At 40.5% G+C, this 22,354-nt stretch overlaps 1 protein-coding gene across 1 annotated transcript; it reads left to right on the top strand.

Moving 5' to 3' along the window:
• Window positions 1-529: 529 nt before the first annotated feature.
• LOC130832019 (serine/threonine-protein phosphatase 2A 56 kDa regulatory subunit gamma isoform-like) lies at window positions 530-2,236 on the top strand. The gene has a single exon (XM_057700547.1). The coding sequence runs from the start codon at window positions 597-599 to the stop codon at window positions 2,106-2,108; it is 1,512 nt and encodes a 503-aa protein (XP_057556530.1). The 5' UTR covers window positions 530-596; the 3' UTR covers window positions 2,109-2,236.
• Window positions 2,237-22,354: the final 20,118 nt, after the last annotated feature.

The following is a 22,354-nucleotide window of genomic DNA, read 5'->3' as shown; positions in this document are numbered from 1 at the left end:
CCCCCACTTTGAATGGGTGGGATTGTGTTCCTGACCCACTGAGTGTTTGGCCTGAGGTTTCAGGCACTGGAGTTTGTAGGCTGTTGAGTATAGCCGGGTTTTGGTGTTGAGTTGAGAATCTCTGGGAGACTTCACTGTGAAGAATATTCCCTGGGAACTGGGTTTCCCTGTTAGTCCAATGTTTTGGACTCAGAGCTCCCACCTCAGGACCTCAGGCCTGACCCTGGTCTTGTGAATCAAGATCCCACAAGCTGTGTGGAGCAGGGAAAATGAAAAAAAATTAAAAAAAAAAGTAAGATAGCAGCAGACAATAGCAAGATAAAAAATATGATAATAGGAAACTAACAGATGTGTTAGAAAAAATTAAGAAAAAAGATGGAGCGGGAGAGACGCCGCCGCTGTCGCCGCCGCCGCCGCGGCTGCCGCAGCCTCTGGGAGCCTGGGAACGGGGAACCGCGAGCGAGCGAACGACTCAGTCCCCGGGTGGCGGCGGCGGCGGCGGCGGCGGCGGCGGCCGCGGGGGAGGGCGCGACGGCCGGGGCAGGGGCGCTGCTGCTGCGGGGGGCAGGCGGCGGCGGCGGCGGGCCGCACCAGCCATGCCGAATAAAAACAAGAAGGAGAAAGAATCACCAAAAGCAGGGAAAAGTGGAAAAAGTTCCAAAGAAGGACAAGACATATTAGAATCAGAGATTTCCAGCAGGAAAAACAGCCTTGTTGCTGCCCCGTCTGCAGTATCTAGTAAAATTAAAGTGCCAGCCCCTCAGCCCATAGTGAAGAAAGACAAACGGCAAAATTCTTGCAGATTTAGCGCCAGCAATAATAGAGAACTTCAAAAACTACCATCTTTAAAAGATGTTCCTCCTGCTGATCAAGAGAAGCTTTTTATCCAGAAGTTACGTCAGTGTTGTGTCCTCTTTGACTTTGTTTCCGATCCACTAAGTGACCTAAAGTGGAAGGAAGTAAAACGAGCTGCTTTAAGTGAAATGGTAGAATATATCACCCATAATCGGAATGTGATCACGGAGCCTATTTACCCAGAAGTAGTCCATATGTTTGCAGTTAACATGTTTCGAACATTACCACCCTCCTCCAACCCTACGGGAGCAGAATTTGACCCAGAGGAAGACGAGCCGACATTAGAAGCAGCCTGGCCTCACCTACAGCTTGTTTATGAGTTTTTCTTAAGATTTTTAGAGTCTCCAGATTTCCAGCCTAATATAGCGAAGAAATATATTGATCAGAAGTTTGTATTGCAGCTTTTAGAGCTCTTTGACAGTGAAGATCCTCGCGAGAGAGATTTTCTTAAAACTACCCTTCACAGAATCTATGGAAAATTCTTAGGCTTAAGAGCTTACATCAGAAAACAGATAAATAATATATTTTATAGATTTATTTATGAAACAGAGCATCACAATGGCATAGCAGAATTACTGGAAATATTGGGAAGTATAATTAATGGATTTGCCTTACCACTAAAAGAAGAGCACAAGATTTTCTTATTGAAGGTGTTATTACCTTTGCACAAAGTGAAGTCTCTGAGCGTCTATCATCCTCAGCTGGCGTACTGTGTAGTGCAGTTCTTAGAAAAGGACAGCACCCTCACTGAACCGGTGGTAATGGCTCTCCTCAAGTACTGGCCGAAGACTCACAGTCCAAAAGAAGTCATGTTCTTAAATGAATTAGAAGAGATTCTAGACGTCATTGAACCGTCAGAGTTTGTGAAGGTCATGGAGCCTCTCTTCCGGCAGTTAGCCAAGTGTGTCTCCAGCCCCCACTTCCAGGTGGCAGAGCGAGCGCTGTATTACTGGAACAACGAATACATCATGAGTCTGATCAGTGACAATGCAGCGAAGATCCTGCCCATCATGTTTCCATCCTTATACCGCAACTCAAAGACCCACTGGAACAAGACAATACACGGCTTGATATACAACGCGCTGAAACTCTTCATGGAGATGAACCAAAAACTCTTTGATGACTGCACCCAGCAATTTAAAGCAGAGAAACTGAAAGAGAAGCTAAAAATGAAAGAACGAGAAGAAGCGTGGGTTAAAATAGAGAACCTAGCCAAAGCAAACCCCCAGGTACTAAAAAAGAGAGTAACGTGAAAACGTCTAGGGTGTAACTTGAATGTTTTTACAAGATAGGAATGTGGCTTCATCGTGGGAGGGAAGGGAAATCAATTTCACTAACATTGTATGTGAAAATGTCTGCAATAAAAATACTTTTCAACTTTTGTACAAGTAAAAAAAAAAAAAAAAAGATGGAGCAACAACTGGAAGGTAAAACAACTGCAATAGCCTAAGTGAGGAGGTGGGAAGGAAAAAAAAAGAAAAAGTAAAAAAGAAAAAAAAAAAAGCCAGAAAAGGCCTTGGCTGTGGGGACGTGGCTTAGACAGGGGCTAGGGTGGGGGCGGGGGCAGTTAGGCAATGGGCAGGGACTATGCTTAGAAAAGGCCCTGGGGGTGGTGGGGAATGGGGCTTAGGCCCAATGAGTCAGAGGGGCCCAGGAATGCCTCTGGTCCTGGGAGCAAAGGACCCAGTGGGTCAAGGTACCCAGCAGGCTTCCTGGACCCGAGTTGGTAGGAGAAATGCTTGGCACTTCCCCTAGTCCTCCAGTCTCAGAGGGTCCCTCCCCCTGGGGTTCTCTTCTTTCTTACCCCCTCTCTCCTATTCCCCTAGGACCCTCACAGCTGTAGGGGTCACTGAAAGTCAGGAGACCAGACTCTGATGCCCAACAGTCTTCCCGGGGCCAATTGGGCCAGGGTAATGCCTGCAGCACTTCTCCAGATCTCCCAGTCTCCTAGGGTCCCTGTCTGCTTCTCTCCCTCTCCCCTACCCCTCACTCTCCTAGGTCCCAAGTAGCTGGTGGCGGCCCAGAGAGTGAAGGACCAGGCCCAGGAGCCCAGTCGGCCTCCCTGGCCAAGAGGGCAGGTGAAATGCCCTCTAGCCTCCCCATCCCCCAGACTCATAGCCTCACCCCCTCCTGTCTGCCTCTCCACCTCCTCCCCCCACCTTCCTCCCACAGCACCAGGACCCAGGCAGCCCAGAGGGGGCCCGGGGGGGGGGGTGGAGGACTCTGCGGGGGGCCCAGCAGGCCCCCAAGCCAGGGAGCTCAGCAGGCCTCCTGGGCAGGAGAAACCCAGTTGCAGTTTCCCCGATCTCCCCAGCCCCCAATGGTCCCTCCAGGCAGGAACCTCCGCCCTCACCCAGCCACCCCCCAGGGGCACTGGTCCTGTCTGGCTTCCCCTTCCCTGCCCCCTGACTTCTCCCAGGTCCTACCCGGTTGCTCTGGGGTACCTGTGGTCTACTTGGGCCTCAGGTCCCTCGTCGGCCTCCAGCAACTGTTCTGTTTGTGCAGAGACTTGATCTCCGCGTCTTCCACGCCGCCATCCTGACTCCACCCCCAAATCTCTTTTTAATTAAACTTTATATTTGAGATAATTATAGATTCATGTTGCAGTTGTAAGAAATAATATAGAGAGAGACCAAGTAACCTTTACCCCATTTCCTCCAATGGTAACTTCTTACAAAAATATAGTACAGTATCACCACCATTGTTCCAGAACATTGGTACAGTCAGGCCAGAGAACATTTCATCCACAAGGATTCCTCATGTTGCTTTTTTTTTTTTTTTAAATATCCACAGCTACCTCCTACTCTCCCTGCCTCCCTCCCCAGTCCCTGCCCTCAGGCTGCTCTCCAGTTCTATAATTTTTTCATTTTAAGAAAGTTTCATAAATGGGATCACATAGCTGGTAACCTTGTGGAATATTTTACTCTGGATCATTTTCTGAAGATTCATTGAAGTGGTACTGCCAGGCGGAGGTTCAGCTTTAGTGGGGGATATGAGGGGACCACCTGTCTCCATCAGGCAGAGAATGGAAGATCAGTGCCCTGCTCAGCCTCGGCAACACTACCCTAGCAGGGGGATTGGAACACCGCCTGGTTTTGCTGGATAGGGGATGGAAGACTAGCTTTCCGCTTGGCCATGTCAAGACCATCCAGTGGGGAAGTTGGATTGTCTCTGCCTGAGTCCATGATGGGAGGCTGAGCTGGGTTGGGTGCTTTGAAGGTTAACCTGCTTGGCCCCAGTCAAACCACAGCCTTCCTGTCTGGCTATATGGGGTGCAATAAAGAAACCCAGGGCACTCACCACTCCAAGTCTATGGGATGTCCACTTTCTTCTTTCTCATTTTCAGAGTCTTCCTATGCTTGTTGGGTTATGTCCAGGGTGTTTTGGTTGCAAAAAGTTAAGACCTGGGAGGAATGGGTCTATTCCATCTTGGTAGAACCAGAAGTCTCTGCATCTTTCTTTTCAAGAAAATTCTCTACATTTTTTCAGTGCACTTTATGAATTGTTAACTTCAACAGAGGATATTAATTTTCATACTCTGACTCAGAGTGTGTAATTTCTATTGCTGTTCAGTATATCCTGTGTTTGAGACAAGTATCTGCATTAAATTCTTTAAAATAAGACTTTTATCAGGATAAGTGTTTAAGGATGATTTGATAGATCAACAGGGGGGGATAAGAAGACAAGGATGTGGTTCTTTCTGAAATTGTCTCATAATTTACAAGTGCTACTTTACATATTTATTTTTCAAACCATCACTCTCAGACAGTTTGGCTGATAGAAACTATCCATCATTTTGGCATTCTGAAGACTTGAAAGAGAATTCCTTATGATTGTAGAGCAATTTTGTCGTATATCTAAGTAGAAGGGGCTAAGAAATTTTATGATCGTCTAAAATAATTCATCTAAGCATGTTTTCAATATTCAGACTGTATATTATCGATCACATGTTATTTTACTCCTTGTTTTTATTATGTCCTTGTTCACTGACTCTCTTCTTTCCCCTTGTAACTTGCTTTCCACAAAGGTACAGGAACTCTCCTATTTCTTTGTGGAACTGGAGTAATTTCCAGTGTATTTGCCTATTAAGGACAGAGATTAGGGAAGGAGCCAATAAAATTAGACTAAAGAAATTAATTAGCTTCCACCATAAAACTTTTCAGCTGGAGCTGTAGGTCAGATGACCTCTCCCAAGACAAATCTTTCTAAAGACAACCTCTAAAAGTCCAAATCCCTGGAGGCAACTAAACTATGTCCTTATTAATCCAAAGTAAAGAATTCTAAGTAAGCATCTATTCAGGTAAAGGGACTGTAGAAGAAATTAAATTGCCCTATGGTTTTGATATATTTTGGGCAGTCAATCTGAACCCAATTTATAGTTTTAGTCCCCAACATTCATGTGGTATGAGTAATTGTTTGCACACATGAACATTCACACTTATAATAGACCCAGAAACTAAAGAATGTATTTTATAGCATTAAAAATATCCCTTATATAACCTTGTATTTATTTAGTAGCTACTTGATAAACATTTGCTGAACAGGGGAATGATTTAGGTCATTCAGCTTTCCTCTCATTAAAAGCTTCATGGGCATGATGTATGAATGGTTCTGCCACTGCTGCCTTGAGTCCTCTTTCTAAATACCTTGTCATCACACTGCCCTGATCATATTCACAGTCCTGGCATTTACAGCTCACTGTGAACTAACCCCATCTGATTGATCCCATCTGCTTTTCCAATGGGATTGAGCCCTCAGAATGCTCCCCAAATCAAATTTAGTTATGCTGTCTTACCCACTGTTTGGCATTCATACCATAGGCTCTCCCACCTGTGTTTATGTAAAATCTCTCCCCACCCCCGCCCAGCATCAGACTCCAGCCTGCAGTGTCCTCCTGCATTCTCTTGCTTTCTTGTTCTCATCTACTCATCTCTTCCATGATGCCTTCTGTAAATACTTTAATACATGCTGTTACATTCTTGTATAACCATTAAAAGACATACCATTGCACCTCAGATTTATCCTGTTGTACATAATATCACATCTTTTTCTTTTTCCTCTAATTTTTGCTTCTCTCCAGCCAACGTTTTTTGGTTACACTGTTGCTTGCTCTGATGAGGTCAGACCCTCACATCATAGGTTCTTATGACACTGTGTAGCACCTTCCTAGCACAGGTCAGAGTTGTGATTGCTCAGAGCCTTGCATGACAGTGCCTCCCGGGTCTTTTATTCTCATCACCTGGCTCACTCCTATTCATTTTTCAATATTCAGCTTGCAAGTCCTTTCAGCAGAGAAGAATTTTCTAACTCACTCACTAGTTCACTCAGTTAATGCTCTTTAGTAATTCTCTTTCATGGCACTTGTGTTTTTTATAATTGTATATTAATTGGTTCTGTTCATTCAGTAAACATCTGTTGATCACCTCTCATGTGCCAAGTAATGTTTCAGGAGCTAGAGATATGTTAGTGACAAAACAGATACAACTTCCTGCCATAATGCCCTTACATTCATGTGGGAGGGATGGACAATTAAAAGCAAAATAAGTAAGTGATACTAGATGATGTATTAGTCAGGATAGACTGACTTATGCTGCAGTAACAAAAAAGCCCACAAGTGCCCTTAACATAATAAAATTTCTTACCCATGAAAAATATGTTATGTGTCTTGATCACTCTCTGGGGAATCTTTCCTCTGTGGTAGTATACAGTCTGGGATGCTTTGGTCTTTAGCCCCTCAATCTGAAAATGAAGTCAGCTTCATGAGTAACACAACTGTGGAAGAGATCACTGGAAGGTCTTCCGCTGGCAGTTAAATACCTTAGCACAGAAATGCCACATGTCAATTCTGCTGACAATCTATTGGACATAATTAATCATATGACTTGATTTATATAGGGGCAGCCAGGGAAGATTAATTTTTTGCATGCTTGAAAGGAGAGGAGAATCGGGTATGGATGAGCATCTAAAGTCTTCACTGTAGCAAGGTAACGCTCTAGGAAAAAAGAACAGAATAAGGGAATATGTTGTGCTTCTGTAGTATTGAAATTTAAACAGAATGATCAATTCATGCCTTATTCACAAGTTGATATTTGAGTAAAGATCTAAAGGAAGTAAAGGAGTGAACGTGCCTGCATGTTGGAGGAAGGGCATTCTAGAGATTGAGAAGAGCCAGTGCAAAGGTCTTGAGGCCAAAACATGCCTGATACATACTGTAAAGAACAGGAAGACCTGTGTGGCTACTGCCGAATGAATAGGAGAAGAATATAAGATAAATTAGAGAACCGGTGGCAGTCAGATGACGTAGGGCCTCAGGAGCCATTTTAAGGATTTGGCACAAACACATACATATTTCACTACTTTACTGAGGTGTAGTTCACCTACCGTAAACATTATAACCATTTTAAAGTGTATAATTCAATGGTTTTTAGTATATTCACAGAGTTCTACAATCACTACCACAATCAATCTAGAACATTGCCATCATCTCAGGAAGGAATCCCATAGCTAATAGAAATTGCTTTCCATTCCCCACAAATATCACCAGCCCTGTTTCTATAGATTTCTCTGTTCTGGACATTTCATATAAAGAGTATCATATAATATACATGCTTTTGTGACCGGCTTCCTTCACTTAGCATCATATTTTTAACATTTATTCATGTGGTAGCATGGATTAGTGCTTTGTTTCTTTTTATGGCCAAATAATATTCCATTGTATGGATATATCGCATTTTATTTATCCATTTATCAGTTAATGGACCTTTGGGTTTTTTCCACAATTTGACTATTATGAAAAATGCTGCTGTGAATATTCATGTTCAAGTTTTTGTGTGGACACATGTTTTAATTTCTCTTGCGTATATACCTAGGAGTGAAATTGCTGGGTCATATGGCAACTCCCTGTTTAAACTTTTGAGGAACTGTTAAACTATTTTTCAGAATAGCTGCACCATTTTACTTTCTGTCTGCAGTGTATGAGGTCTCTAGTCTTCTGTGTTCTCACCAACAGTTATCTTTTTTCTTTCTGGCCATCCTAGTGGATGTGAGTGGTGGCTCACTATGGTTTTGGTTTGCCTTTTCCTGATGGCTGATGATGTTGAGCATCTTTTCATATCCTTTTTAGGCATTTGTATATCATCTTTGGAGAAATATCTATTCAGATCCTTTGTCCGTATTTTAATTGGGTTGAGACTGTGGCTTTTACCCCAAGAGAAATTGTGACCCACAGCAGATGAATGGAATAACCTGACTTACGGTTTTAACAGATCACTCTGCTGTTGAGAATGGCCTGTAAGGAGATGAGCATGGAACTAGTGAAGAGAATTTGCAGTCTACCAGTTGAAAGATTATTGTGACTTAGACTGGGGGTAGTAGAAGTGGAATCAGGAAAAAATATTTGGCTCCTGGATTATTTTGAAGGTAGAGTTAGCATGGTTTTTTGACAAACTGGATGTAGGGCAAAGAAAAAGAAATGAGTCAAGGATGACTCCACAGCTGTGGCCAGAGCATCTGGAAATAGAGTTGCCAACACTTGAGATGAAAAAACTGTATATGGTACAGCTCTGGAGATTACTTTATTTTACTTTATTTTACTTTTCTTGTTGCTAGCATCCTCTAGTACACTTCAAGCTCCTTGAGGTCAGGGACCATGCCAGTCATATTCATTACAGCATCTCTAGCTTGGAGCACACTCCTAACATAAATAGACGAATGAGTGACTGTGTAAGGACAAACACCATGCATCTTTGAAAAACTGAATTTAACAGATCTTTGGAGGGCAATCTAATACATTGGTTTCATACTTACCTTGTTTTCTTCTAGTTTCCGTTTTAAATTATTCCAGTCATTATAATATCATGCTCAGGAGCATGGACTTTATAGCCAGTCAGTCCTGGGTTTTGCCTACATGTTACCACTGTGACAATGGGTACCTTACATAACTGCCTGGAGCCTCAGTTTTCTTTGTACATGAAGAGTACTGATACTCACCTCACAAGAGTCCTCTGAGTATCAAATGAAAATATTTGCAGAGCACTGAGCACAAAACTTGACACATGGAAAGAACTCTCCAAATGATTTCTCTCTTCCTCACTTTCTCTCTATGTATATATGTGCACATGTATACATCCACATACACAGACAAAATGCATATTGAATGCAGTATATATTTAATATTTTGAGTTAATGTATTAAAACTATATATTTAACATAATGTTGAAACATTTGTTGCCCTGAACTATCTTATTCTTACATTAAATGCAGAGGGAAAACTACGGGAGATTTGGAGCCAGAGGTCTGATGTTTGAACCCCAAATCTACCATTTTCTACCTATGGGACTTGTTCTGAGATTCTATTTTATTATCTTCAAACTATGAGGACAATAACCACATTTACCTCACATACCTAACAGGGTTACGGGGAGGGTGAAAATGGGATGTATGTAGTAGTGCTACTAATATTACTTGTTTTTGTCTACTTAACGTTATACATTAAAATATTTATGTGGTTCTTATTACTCTTCACAGCCTATTTTATTTTGGGGAGATGATATCATTAAAGAAGATATTTTTTCAGTGAATCCTGAGAAAGTAGCAAAAGCACAAAGAGAACTTTTATTGGAAACACAATGTCTAATAATCTGTTAAAATGTCTGTAGCAACAAAATAATAAAAATCCAAGACATGACTTTAAGGGAGGCATTGGTGTGGAACCCACGGCATTTTTCCTGGGTTTTATTCAATGACATGTCAGACTCATTATGTTTGATTCATTGAGTTTCTGTGTGTCTGAAGCTGAGGACTGCACTTTCTACAACCAATTGTGAAAGAATAAATGATGCTACAAATGGATAGCTCAGCATCTTCACTGCTCAGAAGTACAGGTCACTGAGAACACTTTAGTGTTGGGAAATGGAGACCTGGCTGTTCTGGCCTTCAGGCTCATTTATTTTATTTTATTTTTTCTTATTTTTTTATTTTTTTATTTTTTTGGGGGGTACACCAGGTTCAATCATCTGTTTTTATACACATATACCCATATTCCCTCCCTTCCTTGACTCCCCCACCTCGAGTCTCCCCCACCCTCCCTGCCCCAGTCCTCTAAGGCATCTTCCATCCTCGAGTTGGACTCCCTTTGTTATACAACAACTTCCCACTGACTATTTTACAGTTGGTAGTATATATATGTCTGTGCTACTCTCTCGCTTCATCTCAGTTTCCCCTTCACCCCCCGCCCCCTCCCATACCTCAAGTTCTCCAGTCCATTCTCTGTATCTGCATCCTTATTCTTGTCACTGAGTTCATCAGTACCATTTTTAGATTCCGTATATGTGAGTTAGCATACAATATTTGTCCTTCTCTTTCTGACTTACTTCACTCTGTATGACAGATTGTAGTTCTATCCACCTCATTACACATAGCTCCACCTCATCCCTTTTTATAGCTGAGTAATATTCCATTGTATATATATGCCACATCTTCTGTATCCATTCATTTGTTGATGGGCATTTAGGTTGCTTCCATGTCCTGGCTATTGTAAATAGTGCTGCAATAAACATTATGGTACAAGTTTGTTTTGGGATGATGGTTTTCTTTGGGTATATGCCCAGGAGTGGGATTACTGGATCATATGGTAGTTCTATTTGTAGTTTTTTTTTTTTTTTTTTAATTATTTTATTTTATTTTTTGGGGGGTACACCAGGTTCAATCAACTGTTTTTATACACATATCCCCATATTCCCTCCCTTCCTTGATGCCCCCCACCTCGAGTCCCCCCCACCCTCCCTGCCCCAGTCCTCTAAGGCATCTTCCATCCTCGAGTTGGACTCCCTTTGTTATACAACAACTTCCCACTGACTATTTTACAGTTGGTAGTATATATATGTCTGTGCTACTCTCTCGCTTCATCTCAGTTTCCCCTTCACCCCCCGCCCCCTCCCATACCTCGAGTTCTCCAGTCCATTCTCTGTATCTGCTTCCCTGTTCTTGTCACTGAGTTCATCAGTACCATTTTTAGATTCCGTATATGTGAGTTAGCATACAATATTTGTCCTTCTCTTTCTGACTTACTTCACTCTGTATGACAGATTGTAGTTCTATCCACCTCATTACATATAGCTCCATCTCATCCCTTTTTATAGCTGAGTAATATTCCATTGTATATATATGCCACATCTTCTGTATCCATTCATTTGTTGATGGGCATTTAGGTTGCTTCCATGTCCTGGCTATTGTAAAGAGTGCTGCAATAAACATGATGGTACAAGTTTCTTTTGGGATTATGGTTTTCTTTGGGTATATGCCCAGGAGTGGGATGACTGGATCATATGGTAGTTCTATTTGTAGTTTTTTAAGGAACCTCCAAATTGTTTTCCATAGTGGCTGTACCAACTTACAGTCCCACCAACAGTGCAGGAGAGTTCCCTTTTCTCCACACCCTCTCCAACATTTGTGGTTTCCAGACTTTGTGATGATGGCCATTCTGATTGGTGTGAGGTGATACCTCATTGTGGCTTTGACTTGCATTTCTCTGATGAGTAGTGATGTTGAGCATCTTTTCATGTGTTTGTTGGCCATCTGTATGTCTTCTTTGGAGAAATGTCTATTTAGGTCTTCTGCCCATTTGTGGATTGGGTTATTTGCTTTTTTGGTATGAAGCTGCATGAGCTGCTTGTATATTTTGGAGGTTAATCCTTTGTCTGTTGTTTCATAGGCAATTATGTTTTCCCATTCTGAGGGTTGCCTTCTAGTCTTGTTTATGGTTTCTTTCGCTGTGCAAAAGCTTTTAAGTTTCATGAGGTCCCATTCGTTTATTCTTGATTTTATTTCCATGATTCTAGGAGGTGGGTCAAAAAGGATGTTGCTTTGATGTATGTCAAAGAGTGTTCTGCCTATGTTTTCCTCTAGGAGTTTGATAGTGTCTGGCCTTACATGTAGGTCTTTAATCCATTTGGAGTTTATTTTTGTGTATGGTGTTAGGAAGTGTTCTAATTTCATTCTTTTACATGTTGCTGTCCAATTTTCCCAGCACCACTTATTGAAGAGGCTGTCTTTTTTCCATTGTATACTCGTGCCTCCTTTGTCAAAGATAAGGTGCCCATATGTGTTTGGGCTTACTTCTGAGTTCTCTATTCTATTCCATTGATCTTCCTTTCTATTTTTGTGCCAGTACCATACTGTCTTGATCACTATGGCCTTGTAGTATAGTTTGAAGTCAGGAAGCCTGATTCCACCAACTCCATTTTTCCTTCTCAAGATTGCTTTGGCTATTCGGGGTCTTTTGCGTTTCCATACAAATCGTAAGATTTCTTGCTCTAGTTCTGTGAAAAATGCCATTGGTAATCTGATCGGGATTGCATTAAATCTGTAAATTGCTTTGGGTAGTACAGTCATTTTCACGATGTTGATTCTTCCAATCCAGGAACATGGTATGTCCCTCCATCTGTTTGTGTCATCTTTGATTTCTTTCATCAATGTCTTAAAGTTTTCTGCATACAGATCTTTTGCCTCCTTAGGCAGGTTTATTCCTAGGTATTTTATTCTTTTGGTTGCAATGGTGAATGGGAGAGTTTCCTTAATTTCTCTTTCTGCTCTTCCGTTGTTAGTGTATAGGAATGCAAGAGATTTCTGTGCATTAATTTTGTATCCTGCTACTTTACTAAACTCATCCATGAGTGCTAGCAGTTTTCTGGTAGAGTCTTTAGGGTTTTCTATATATAGTATCATGTCATCTGCAAAGAGTGACAATTTTACTTCTTCTTTTCCAATGTGGATTCCTTTAATTTCTTTTTCTTCTCTGATTGCTGTGGCTAACACTTCCAAAACTATGTTGAATAACAGTGGTGAGAGTGGACACCCTTGTCTTGTTCCTGTTCTTAGAGGGAATTCTTCCAGTTTTTCTCCATTGAGAACAATGTTGGCTTTTGGTTTGTCATATATGGCTTTTATGATGTTGAGGTAATTTCCTTCTATGCCCATTTTCTGGAGAGCTTTTATCATAAATGGATGTTGAACTTTGTCAAAAGCTTTTTCTGCATCTATTGAAATGATCATATGGTTTTTATCCTTCAATTTGTTGATATGATGTATCACGTTGATTGATTTGCGTATATTGAAGAATCCTTGCATCCCAGGGATAAACCCCACTTGATCGTGGCGTATGATTTTTTTAATGTGCTGTTGCAGTCTGTTAGCTAGTATTTTGTTGAGGATTTTTGCATCTATATTCATCAGTGATATTGGTCTGTAGTTTTCTTTTTTTGTGACATCTTTGCCTGGTTTTGGTATCAGGGTGATGGTAGCCTCATAGAATGAGTTTGGGAGTGCTCCGCCTTCTGCAATATTTTGGAAGAGTTTGAGAAGGATAGGTGTTAACTCTTCTCGAAATGTTTGATAGAATTCGCCTGTGAATCCATCTGGTCCTGGGCTTTTGTGTGTTGGGAGATTTTTAATCACTGCCTCAATTTCCGTACTTGTGATTGGTCTGTTCATGGTTTCTATTTCTTCCTGGTTCAGTCTTGGAAGATTGTATTTTTCTAAGAATGTATCCATTTCTTCCAGGTTATCCAATTGATTGGCATAGAGTTGCTTGTAGTAGTCTCTCATGATGTGTTGTATTTCTGAGGTGTCTGTTGTGACTTCTCCTTTTTCATTTCTAATTCTGTTGATTTGCATCTTCTCCCTTTTTTTCTTGATGAGTCTGGCTAATGGTTTATCAATTTTGTTAATCTTCTCAAAGAACCAGCTTTTAGTTTTATTTATTTTTCTTATGGTTTCTTTCCTTTCTTTTTCATTTATTTCTGCTCTGATCTTTATGATTTCTTTCCTTCTGCTCACTTTGGGGTTTCTTTGTTCTTCTTTCTCTAGTTGTTTGAGGTGGAAGGTTAGGTTGTTTATTCGATCATTTTCTTGTTTCTTAAGGTAGGACTGTATTGCTATAAACTTCCCTCTTAGAACTGCTTTTGCTGCGTCCCATAGATTTTGGGTTGTTGTGTTTTCGTTGTCATTTGTTTCTAGATATTTTTTGATTTCCTCTTTGATTTCTGTAGTGATTCCTTGGTTGTTTAAGAGTGAATTGTTTAGCCTCCATGTGTTTGTATTTTTTGCAGTTTTTTTCCTGTGATTGATATCTAGTCTCATGGCGTTGTGGTCTGAGAAGATGCTTGATATGATTTCAATTTTCTTGAATTTGCTGAGGTTTGATTTGTGACCCAAGATGTGATCTATCCTGGAAAATGTTCCGTGTGCACTTGAGAAGAAAGTGTAGTCTGTCGTTTTTGGATGGAATGTCCTATAAATATCAATTAAGTGGAGATGGTCTAATGTGTCATTTAAAGCTTGTGTGTCTTTATTTATTTTCTGTTTGGATGATCTGTCCATTGATGTAAGTGGGGTGTTCAAGTCTCCCACTATAATTGTGTTACTGTCGATGTCCCCTTTTATAGCTGTTAGCATTTGCCTTATGTATTGAGGTGCTCCTATATTGGGGGCATAGATATTTACCATTGTGATATGTTCTTCTTGGATGGATCCCTTGATCATTATGTAGTGCCCTTCCTTGTCTCTTTTAATAGTCTTTACTTTCAAGTCTAATTTGTCTGATATGAGGATTGCTACTCCAGCTTTCTTTTGACTTCCATTTGCATGGAATATCTTTTTCCATCCCTTCACTTTCAGTCTATATGTATCCCTTGGTCTGAAGTGGGTTTCTTGTAGGCAGCATATAGAAGGGTCTTGTTTTTGTATCCATTCAGCCAGTCTGTGTCTTTTGGTTGGAGCATTTAATCCATTTACATTTAAAGTGATTATTGACATGTGTGTTCCAATGACCATTTTCTGAATTGTTTTGGGTTTGTATTTGTAGGTGTTTTCCTTTTCTTGTGTTTCCTACTTAGAGAAGTTCCTTTAGCACTTGTTGTAAGGCTGGTTTGGTGGTGATGAATTCTCTGAACTTTTGCTTGTCTGGAAAGCTTTTGATTTCTCCCTCAAATCTGAATGAGATTCTTGCTGGGTAGAGTATTCTTGGCTGTAGGTTTCTCTCTTTCAGGACTTTCAGTATATCCTGCCATTCCCTTCTGGCCTGCAGAGTTTCTGTAGAAAGGTCAGCTGTTATCCTGATGGGTTTTCCCTTAGATGTTGTTTGTTGCTTTTCTCTTGCTGCTTTTAATATTTTTTCTTTGTGTTTAATTGTCGTTAGTTTGATTAATATGTGTCTTGGTGTATTTCTCCTTGGGTTTATTCTGCATGGGATTCTCTGTGCTTCTTGGACTTGGTTCATTATTTCCTTTCCCATGTTGGGGAAGTTTTCCACTAGAACCTCTTCAAATATTTTCTCAGACCCTTTCTTGTTTTCTTCTTCTTCTGGGATGCCTATAATTCGAATGTTGGTACGTTTAAGGTTATCACTGAGGTCTCTGAGGCTGTCTTCTAGTCTTTGTATTTTTTTATCTTTTTCCTGCTCTGTGGCGTTTATTTCTCCCATTCTATCTTCCAACTCACTTATTCGTTCTTCTGCCTCAGTCATTCTGCTGGTTAGAGCATCTAGAGTATTTTTAATTTCAGTTATTTTGTTATCCATTGCTGTTTGTTTTTCTGAGTTCTTATGAACTGTTTCTTGTACTTTCTCTATTTTGTTATCGAGATTTTGTATCATTTTGACTATCATTACTCTAAATTCTTTTTCAGGCATTTTTCCTATTTCCTCCTCATTTATTTGGTCTTGTGGGTTTTTTTCCTGCTCCTTTGCCTGCATGGTGTTTCTTTGTTTCCTCATGGTTGTCCAAGCTTTTGGGGTTGCTTGTCCTGGTGATAGAGGTGTTTATAGAAGACTGTCCAAGCCTCAGACTAATGTCCAAGTATTGGATTAGACGAATATTCAGTCTAGGAAACACATACATGTATAAGACACACAATTATTGAATCCGTTAGGACATAAGGCTCTAGAAAGAGCTGACAGAACCCCAGTGTGCTATCAGATATTCAAAGCGAAACCCAGCAGAAATTGACAACTGAAACAGAACAAATCAGAGACAAAAGCAAAAGCAAACAAACAACAAATAACACCCTACACATACAAACATCAATCCAGGGAGATTTTGTAAGCTAGGATCAAATATAGAAATGAGCTGGAGTACCACCAGAGAGAATGGAGATTCTCAGAATGTAATTAGACAACTGTACTGAGAACTAAGATAAAGACAAAAGCCTAATATTAATACCAAGGCAGTGCATCATCTGGAGAATAGAGCAAGGAGTCTGAGCAGATTGATAGTGTTGCTTATAAGTATGTTAAGATAAAATACACTTAAAATGGCTGGAAGAAAGGGGAACAGAAGAGCGTAATGTGGTTGGAAATATGCAAAGAAAAAGAAAGGAATAGAAGTGTATAAAAGAAAGGGATGAAAGGAAAGTATGAAAGATATTTTGTCCGTACTACCAAAAACTTAGCTAGATATAGAAGTATATAAAAAGGCAAAAAAAAAAAAAGAGTAAAAAATATCCTTAAAAAATTATGTTGTAAAACTTGTAGAACCCTTAGGGCTAAGATCGTATTTAATAAATCAAAAAAAAAAAAAAAAAAAAAAGAGAGAAAGGAAAAAAAAAAAAAATCCAGAACTGATCCCCGAATGGACCAGTTCAATAGGTATTGATACTACTATTTCTGTTTCCTTAGCGTCTCAGCTGTACGTGTCCTTCTCCTTGCCTTGGGTTTTTTTTGCGTTATTCTGTGACCAGCAGAGGTTCCTTTATTGTTCGTCTGTAAGCCTCGGTGTGTGGGGAGGGAGAGGGTACAATAGTGGCTCCTTCTCCTGGGAGTGAGTGAGCAGTGGCGCACTGTTGCTTCAGTCAGGCTTGGAGGTGCCTGTTGCAGAGGGCGCTGGTGGCTCAGGCATACACAGAAAGTCTTAGAGTTGGGCCTCTCTCGGGGTTTTTTCTTTTTGATGCTGGTTTTTTTTTTTTTTTTCTCTCGGCAGCCTCCCTGCTGCTGGAGTTGCAAGGAGTTTTAATCTAGCCCCGCCCGAGCGCCTGAGAGTGCTTGTTATCCCTGAGCGCCTTAGGTGGCCCCGCAGGACGTCTCTCCACTGCCTGTTGCAGAGGCACCGAAAGAGAGGCAGAGGCTATGCGCGCGGCTCCTCCCCCCTGCCCGGGAGCCTGCAGCCTCCAGCCGCCATCATGGCCGGGCAGCTCTCAGGGACCGGCGCTCCTCTCCGCGGGCCTCCTCACTCCTGTCCTCTCGGTCCGTCACCCTACCGGCAACAATGTTTCTCACCCTGAACCAGCTCTCCGGTTCCCACGCTCCCGCTCCTGGACCCTCCGTTCAGCCGCGGATCGATGTCTCGGTCCGGGAACGCTGAGCTGCGCTGCGGACCCTCCGTATGTTTCTCACTCCCTCCCGTCTGCCACAGCTCCGCCGCTTCACCCTCTGTGAGCCCTCGTAGATGCCTCCCTACCGGCTATGTCAGGTTCCCCGCAGCCCTTTCTGGTGTCCGAGGCCGTCTGCTGGTGTTCAGCTGGTTCTCTGTGGGAATGACTGCGTCCTTCCGTGCATTCCCAATGCATCTATGGAGAGGGATGCACTCCACGTCTCTCTACTTCGCCGCCATTTTTTTCTCCTATTTGTAGTTTTTTAAGTAACCTCCAAATTGTTTTCCATAGTGGCTGTACCAACTTACATTCCCACCAACAGTGCAGGAGAGTTCCCTTTTCTCCACACCCTCTCCAACATTTGTGGTTTCCATACTTTGTGATGATGGCCATTCTGATTGGTGTGAGGTGATACCTCATTGTGGCTTTGACTTGCATTTCTCTGATGAGTAGTGATGTTGAGCATCTTTTCATGTGTTTGTTGGCCATCTGTATGTCTTCTTTGGAGAAATGTCTATTTAGGTCTTCTGCCCATTTGTGGATTGGGTTATTTGCTTTTTTGGTATGAAGCTGCATGAGCTGCTTGTATATTTTGGAGGTTAATCCTTTGTCCGTTGTTTCATAGGCAATTATTTTTTCCCATTCTGAGGGTTGCCTTCTAGTCTTGTTTATGGTTTCTTTTGCTGTGCAAAAGCTTTTAAGTTTCATGAGGTCCCATTCATTTATTCTTGATTTTATTTCCATGATTCTAGGAGGTGGGTCAAAAAGGATCTTGCTTTGATGGATGTCATAGAGTGTTCTGCCTATGTTTTCCTTTAGGAGTTTGATAGTGTCTGGCCTTACATGTAGGTCTTTAATCCATTTGGAGTTTATTTTTGTGTATGGTGTTAGGAAGTGTTCTAATTTCATTCTTTTACATGTTGCTGTCCAATTTTCCCAGCACCACTTATTGAAGAGGCTGTCTTTTTTCCATTGTATACTCGTGCCTCCTTTGTCAAAGATAAGGTGCCCATATGTGTTTGGGCTTACTTCTGAGTTCTCTATTCTATTCCATTGATCTTCCTTTCTGTTTTTGTGCCAGTACCATACTGTCTTGATCACTATGGCCTTGTAGTATAGTTTGAAGTCAGGAAGCCTGATTCCACCTACTCCATTTTTCCTTCTCAAGATTGCTTTGGCTATTCGAGGTCTTTTGCGTTTCCATACAAATCATAAGATTTCTTGCTCTAGTTCTGTGAAAAATGCCATTGGTAATTTGATCGGGATTGCATTGAATCTGTAAATTGCTTTGGGTAGTACAGTCATTTTCACGATGTTGATTCTTCCAATCCAGGAACATGGTATGTCCCTCCATCTGTTTGTGTCATCTTTGATTTCTTTCATCAATGTCTTAAAGTTTTCTGCATACAGATCTTTTGCCTCCTTAGGCAGGTTTATTCCTAGGTATTTTATTCTTTTGGTTGCAATGGTGAATGGGAGAGTTTCCTTAATTTCTCTTTCTGCTCTTCCGTTGTTAGTGTATAGGAATGCAAGAGATTTCTGTGCATTAATTTTGTATCCTGCTACTTTACTAAACTCATCAATGAGTGCTAGCAGTTTTCTGGTAGAGTCTTTAGGGTTTTCTATATATAATATCATGTCATCTGCAAAGAGTGACAATTTTACTTCTTCTTTTCCAATTTGGATTCCTTTGATTTCTTTTTCTTCTCTGATTGCTGTGGCTAAAACTTCCAAAACTATGTTGAATAATAGTGGTGAGAGTGGACACCCTTGTCTTGTTCCTGTTCTTAGAGGGAATTCTTTTAGTTTTTCCCCATTGAGAACGATGTTGGCTTTTGGTTTCTCATATATGGCTTTTATGATGTTGAGGTAATTTCCTTCTATGCCCATTTTCTGGAGAGCTTTTATCATAAATGGATGTTGAACTTTGTCAAAAGCTTTTTCTGCATCTATTGAGATGGTCATATGGTTTTTATCCTTCAATTTGTTGATATGATGTATCATGTTGATTGATTTGCGTGTATTGAAGAATCCTTGCATCCCAGGGATAAACCCCACTTGATCATGGTGTATGATTTTTTTAATGTGCTGTTGGATTCTGTTAACTAGTATTTTGTTGAGGATTTTTGCGTCTATATTCAACAGTGATATTGGTCTGTAGTTTTCTTTTTTTGTGACATCTTTGCCTGGTTTTGGTATCAGGGTGATGGTGGCCTCATAGAATGAGTTTGGGAGTGCTCCGCCTTCTGCAATATTTTGGAAGAGTTTGAGAAGGATAGGTGTTAACTCTTTTCAAAATGTTTAATAGAATTCGCCCGTGAACCCATCTGGTCCTGGGCTTTTGTGTGTTGGGAGATTTTTAATCACTGCCTCAATTTCCGTACTTGTGATTGGTCTGTTCATGGTTTCTATTTCTTCCTGGTTCAGTCTTGGAAGATTGTATTTTTCTAAGAATGTATCCATTTCTTCCAGGTTATCCAATTGATTGGCATAGAGTTGCTTGTAGTAGTCTCTCATGATGTGTTGTATTTCTGAGGTGTCTGTTGTGACTTCTCCTTTTTCATTTCTAATTCTGTTGATTTGCATCTTCTCCCTTTTTTTCTTGATGAGTCTGGCTAATGGTTTATCAATTTTGTTAATCTTCTCAAAGAACCAGCTTTTAGTTTTATTTATTTTTCTTATGGTTTCTTTCCTTTCTTTTTCATTTATTTCTGCTCTGATCTTTATGATTTCTTTCCTTCTGCTCACTTTGGGGTTTCTTTGTTCTTCTTTCTCTAGTTGTTTGAGGTGGAAGGTTAGGTTGTTTATTCGATCATTTTCTTGTTTCTTAAGGTAGGACTGTATTGCTATAAACTTCCCTCTTAGAACTGCTTTTGCTGCATCCCATAGGTTTTGGGTTGTTGTGTTTTCGTTGTCATTTGTTTCTAGATATTTTTTGATTTCCTCTTTGATTTCTGTAGTGATTCCTTGGTTGTTTAAGAGTGAATTGTTTAGCCTCCATGTGTTTGTATTTTTTGCAGTTTTTTTCCTGTGATTGATATCTAGTCTCATGGCGTTGTGGTCTGAGAAGATGCTTGATATGATTTCAATTTTCTTGAATTTGCTGAGGTTTGATTTGTGACCCAAGATGTGATCTATCCTGGAAAATGTTCCATCTGCACTTGAGAAGAAAGTGTAGTCTGTCATTTTTGGATGGAATGTCCTATAAATATCAATTAAGTGGAGATGGTCTAATGTGTCATTTAAAGCTTGTGTGTCTTTATTTATTTTCTGTTTGGATGATCTGTCCATTGATGTAAGTGGGGTGTTCAAGTCTCCCACTATTATTGTGTTACTGTCAATGTCCCCTTTTAGAGCTGTTAGCATTTGCCTTATGTATTGAGGTGCTCCTATATTGGGGGCATAGATATTTACCATTGTGATATGTTCTTCTTGAATGGATCCCTTGATCATTATGTAGTGTCCTTCCTTGTCTCTTTTAATAGTCTTTACTTTCAAGTCTAATTTGTCTGATATGAGGATTGCTACTCCAGCTTTCTTTTGACTTCCATTTGCATGGAATATCTTTTTCCACCCCTTTACTTTCAGTGTATATGTATCCCTTGGTCTGAAGTGGGTTTCTTGTAGGCAGCATATAGAAGGGTCTTGTTTTTGTATCCCTTCAGCCAGTCTGTGTCTTTTGGTTGGAGCATTTAATCCATTTACATTTAAAGTGATTATTGACATGTGTGTTCCAATGACCATTTTCTGAATTGTTTTGGGTTTGTATTTGTAGGTGTTTTCCTTTTCTTGTGTTTCCTACTTAGAGAAGTTCCTTTAGCACTTGTTGTAAGGCTGGTTTGGTGGTGATGAATTCTCTGAACTTTTGCTTGTCTGGAAAGCTTTTGATTTCTCCCTCAAATCTGAATGAGATTCTTGCTGGGTAGAGTATTCTTGGCTGTAGGTTTCTCTCTTTCAGGACTTTCAGTATATCCTGCCATTCCCTTCTGGCCTGCAGAGTTTCTGTAGAAAGGTCAGCTGTTATCCTGATGGGTTTTCCCTTAGATGTTGTTTGTTGCTTTTCTCTTGCTGCTTTTAATATTTTTTCTTTGTGTTTAATTGTCATTAGTTTGATTAATATGTGCCTTGGTGTATTTCTCCTTGGGTTTATTCTGCATGGGACTCTCTGTGCTTCTAGGACTTGGTTCATTATTTCCTTTCCCATGTTGGGGAAGTTTTCCACTAGAACCTCTTCAAATATTTTCTCAGACCCTTTCTTGTTTTCTTCTTCTTCTGGGATGCCTATAATTTGAATGTTGGTATGCTTCATGTTATCACTGAGGTCTCTGAGACTGTCTTCTAATCTCTTTATTGTTTTTTCTTTTTCCTGCTCTGTGGCAGTTATTTCCCCCATTCTATCTTCCAACTCACTTATTTTTTCTTCTGCCTCAGTCATTCTGCTGGTTATAGCATCTAGAGTATTTTTAATTTCAGTTATTTTGTTATCCATTGCTGTTTGTTTTTCTGAGTTCTTATGAACTGTTTCTTGTACTTTATTTTGTTATTGAGATTTTGTATCATTTTGACTATCATTACTCTAAATTCTTTTTCAGGCATTTTTCCTATTTCCTCCTCATTTATTTGGTCTTGTGGGTTTTTTTTCTGCTCTTTTGCCTGCATGGGTTTTCTTTGTTTCCTCATGGTTGTCCAAACTTTTGGCGTTGCTTGTCCTGGCGATAGAGATGTTTATAGAAGACTGTCCAAGCCTCAGACTAATGTCCAAGTATTGGATTAAACGAATATTAAGTCTAGGAAACACATACATGTATAAGACACACAATTACTGAATCCGTTAGGACATAAGGCTCTAGAAAGAGCTGACAGAACCCCAGTGTGCTATCAGATATTCAAAGCGAAACCCAGCAGAAATTGACAACTGAAACAGAACAAATCAGAGACAAAAGCAAAAGCAAACAAACAACAAATAACACCCTACACATACAAACATCAATCCAGGGAGATTTTGTAAGCTAGGATCAAATATAGAAATGAGCTGGAGTACCACCAGAGAGAATGGATCTTCTCAGAATGTAATTAGACAACTGTACTAAGAACTAAGATAAAGACAAAACTCTAATATTAAATACCAAGGCAGTGC

The sequence above is a fragment of the Hippopotamus amphibius genome, chromosome 11 (genome assembly GCF_030028045.1).
Source record: "Hippopotamus amphibius kiboko isolate mHipAmp2 chromosome 11, mHipAmp2.hap2, whole genome shotgun sequence".
NCBI lineage: Eukaryota > Metazoa > Chordata > Mammalia > Artiodactyla > Hippopotamidae > Hippopotamus > Hippopotamus amphibius.
This window is presented reverse-complemented; position numbering and strand designations above follow the sequence as displayed.

Coding starts and splice junctions, on each gene's coding strand:
- LOC130832019 (XM_057700547.1), top strand. CDS start 597: ATGCCGAATAAAAACAAGAAGGAGAAAGAATCACCAAAAGCAGGGAAA.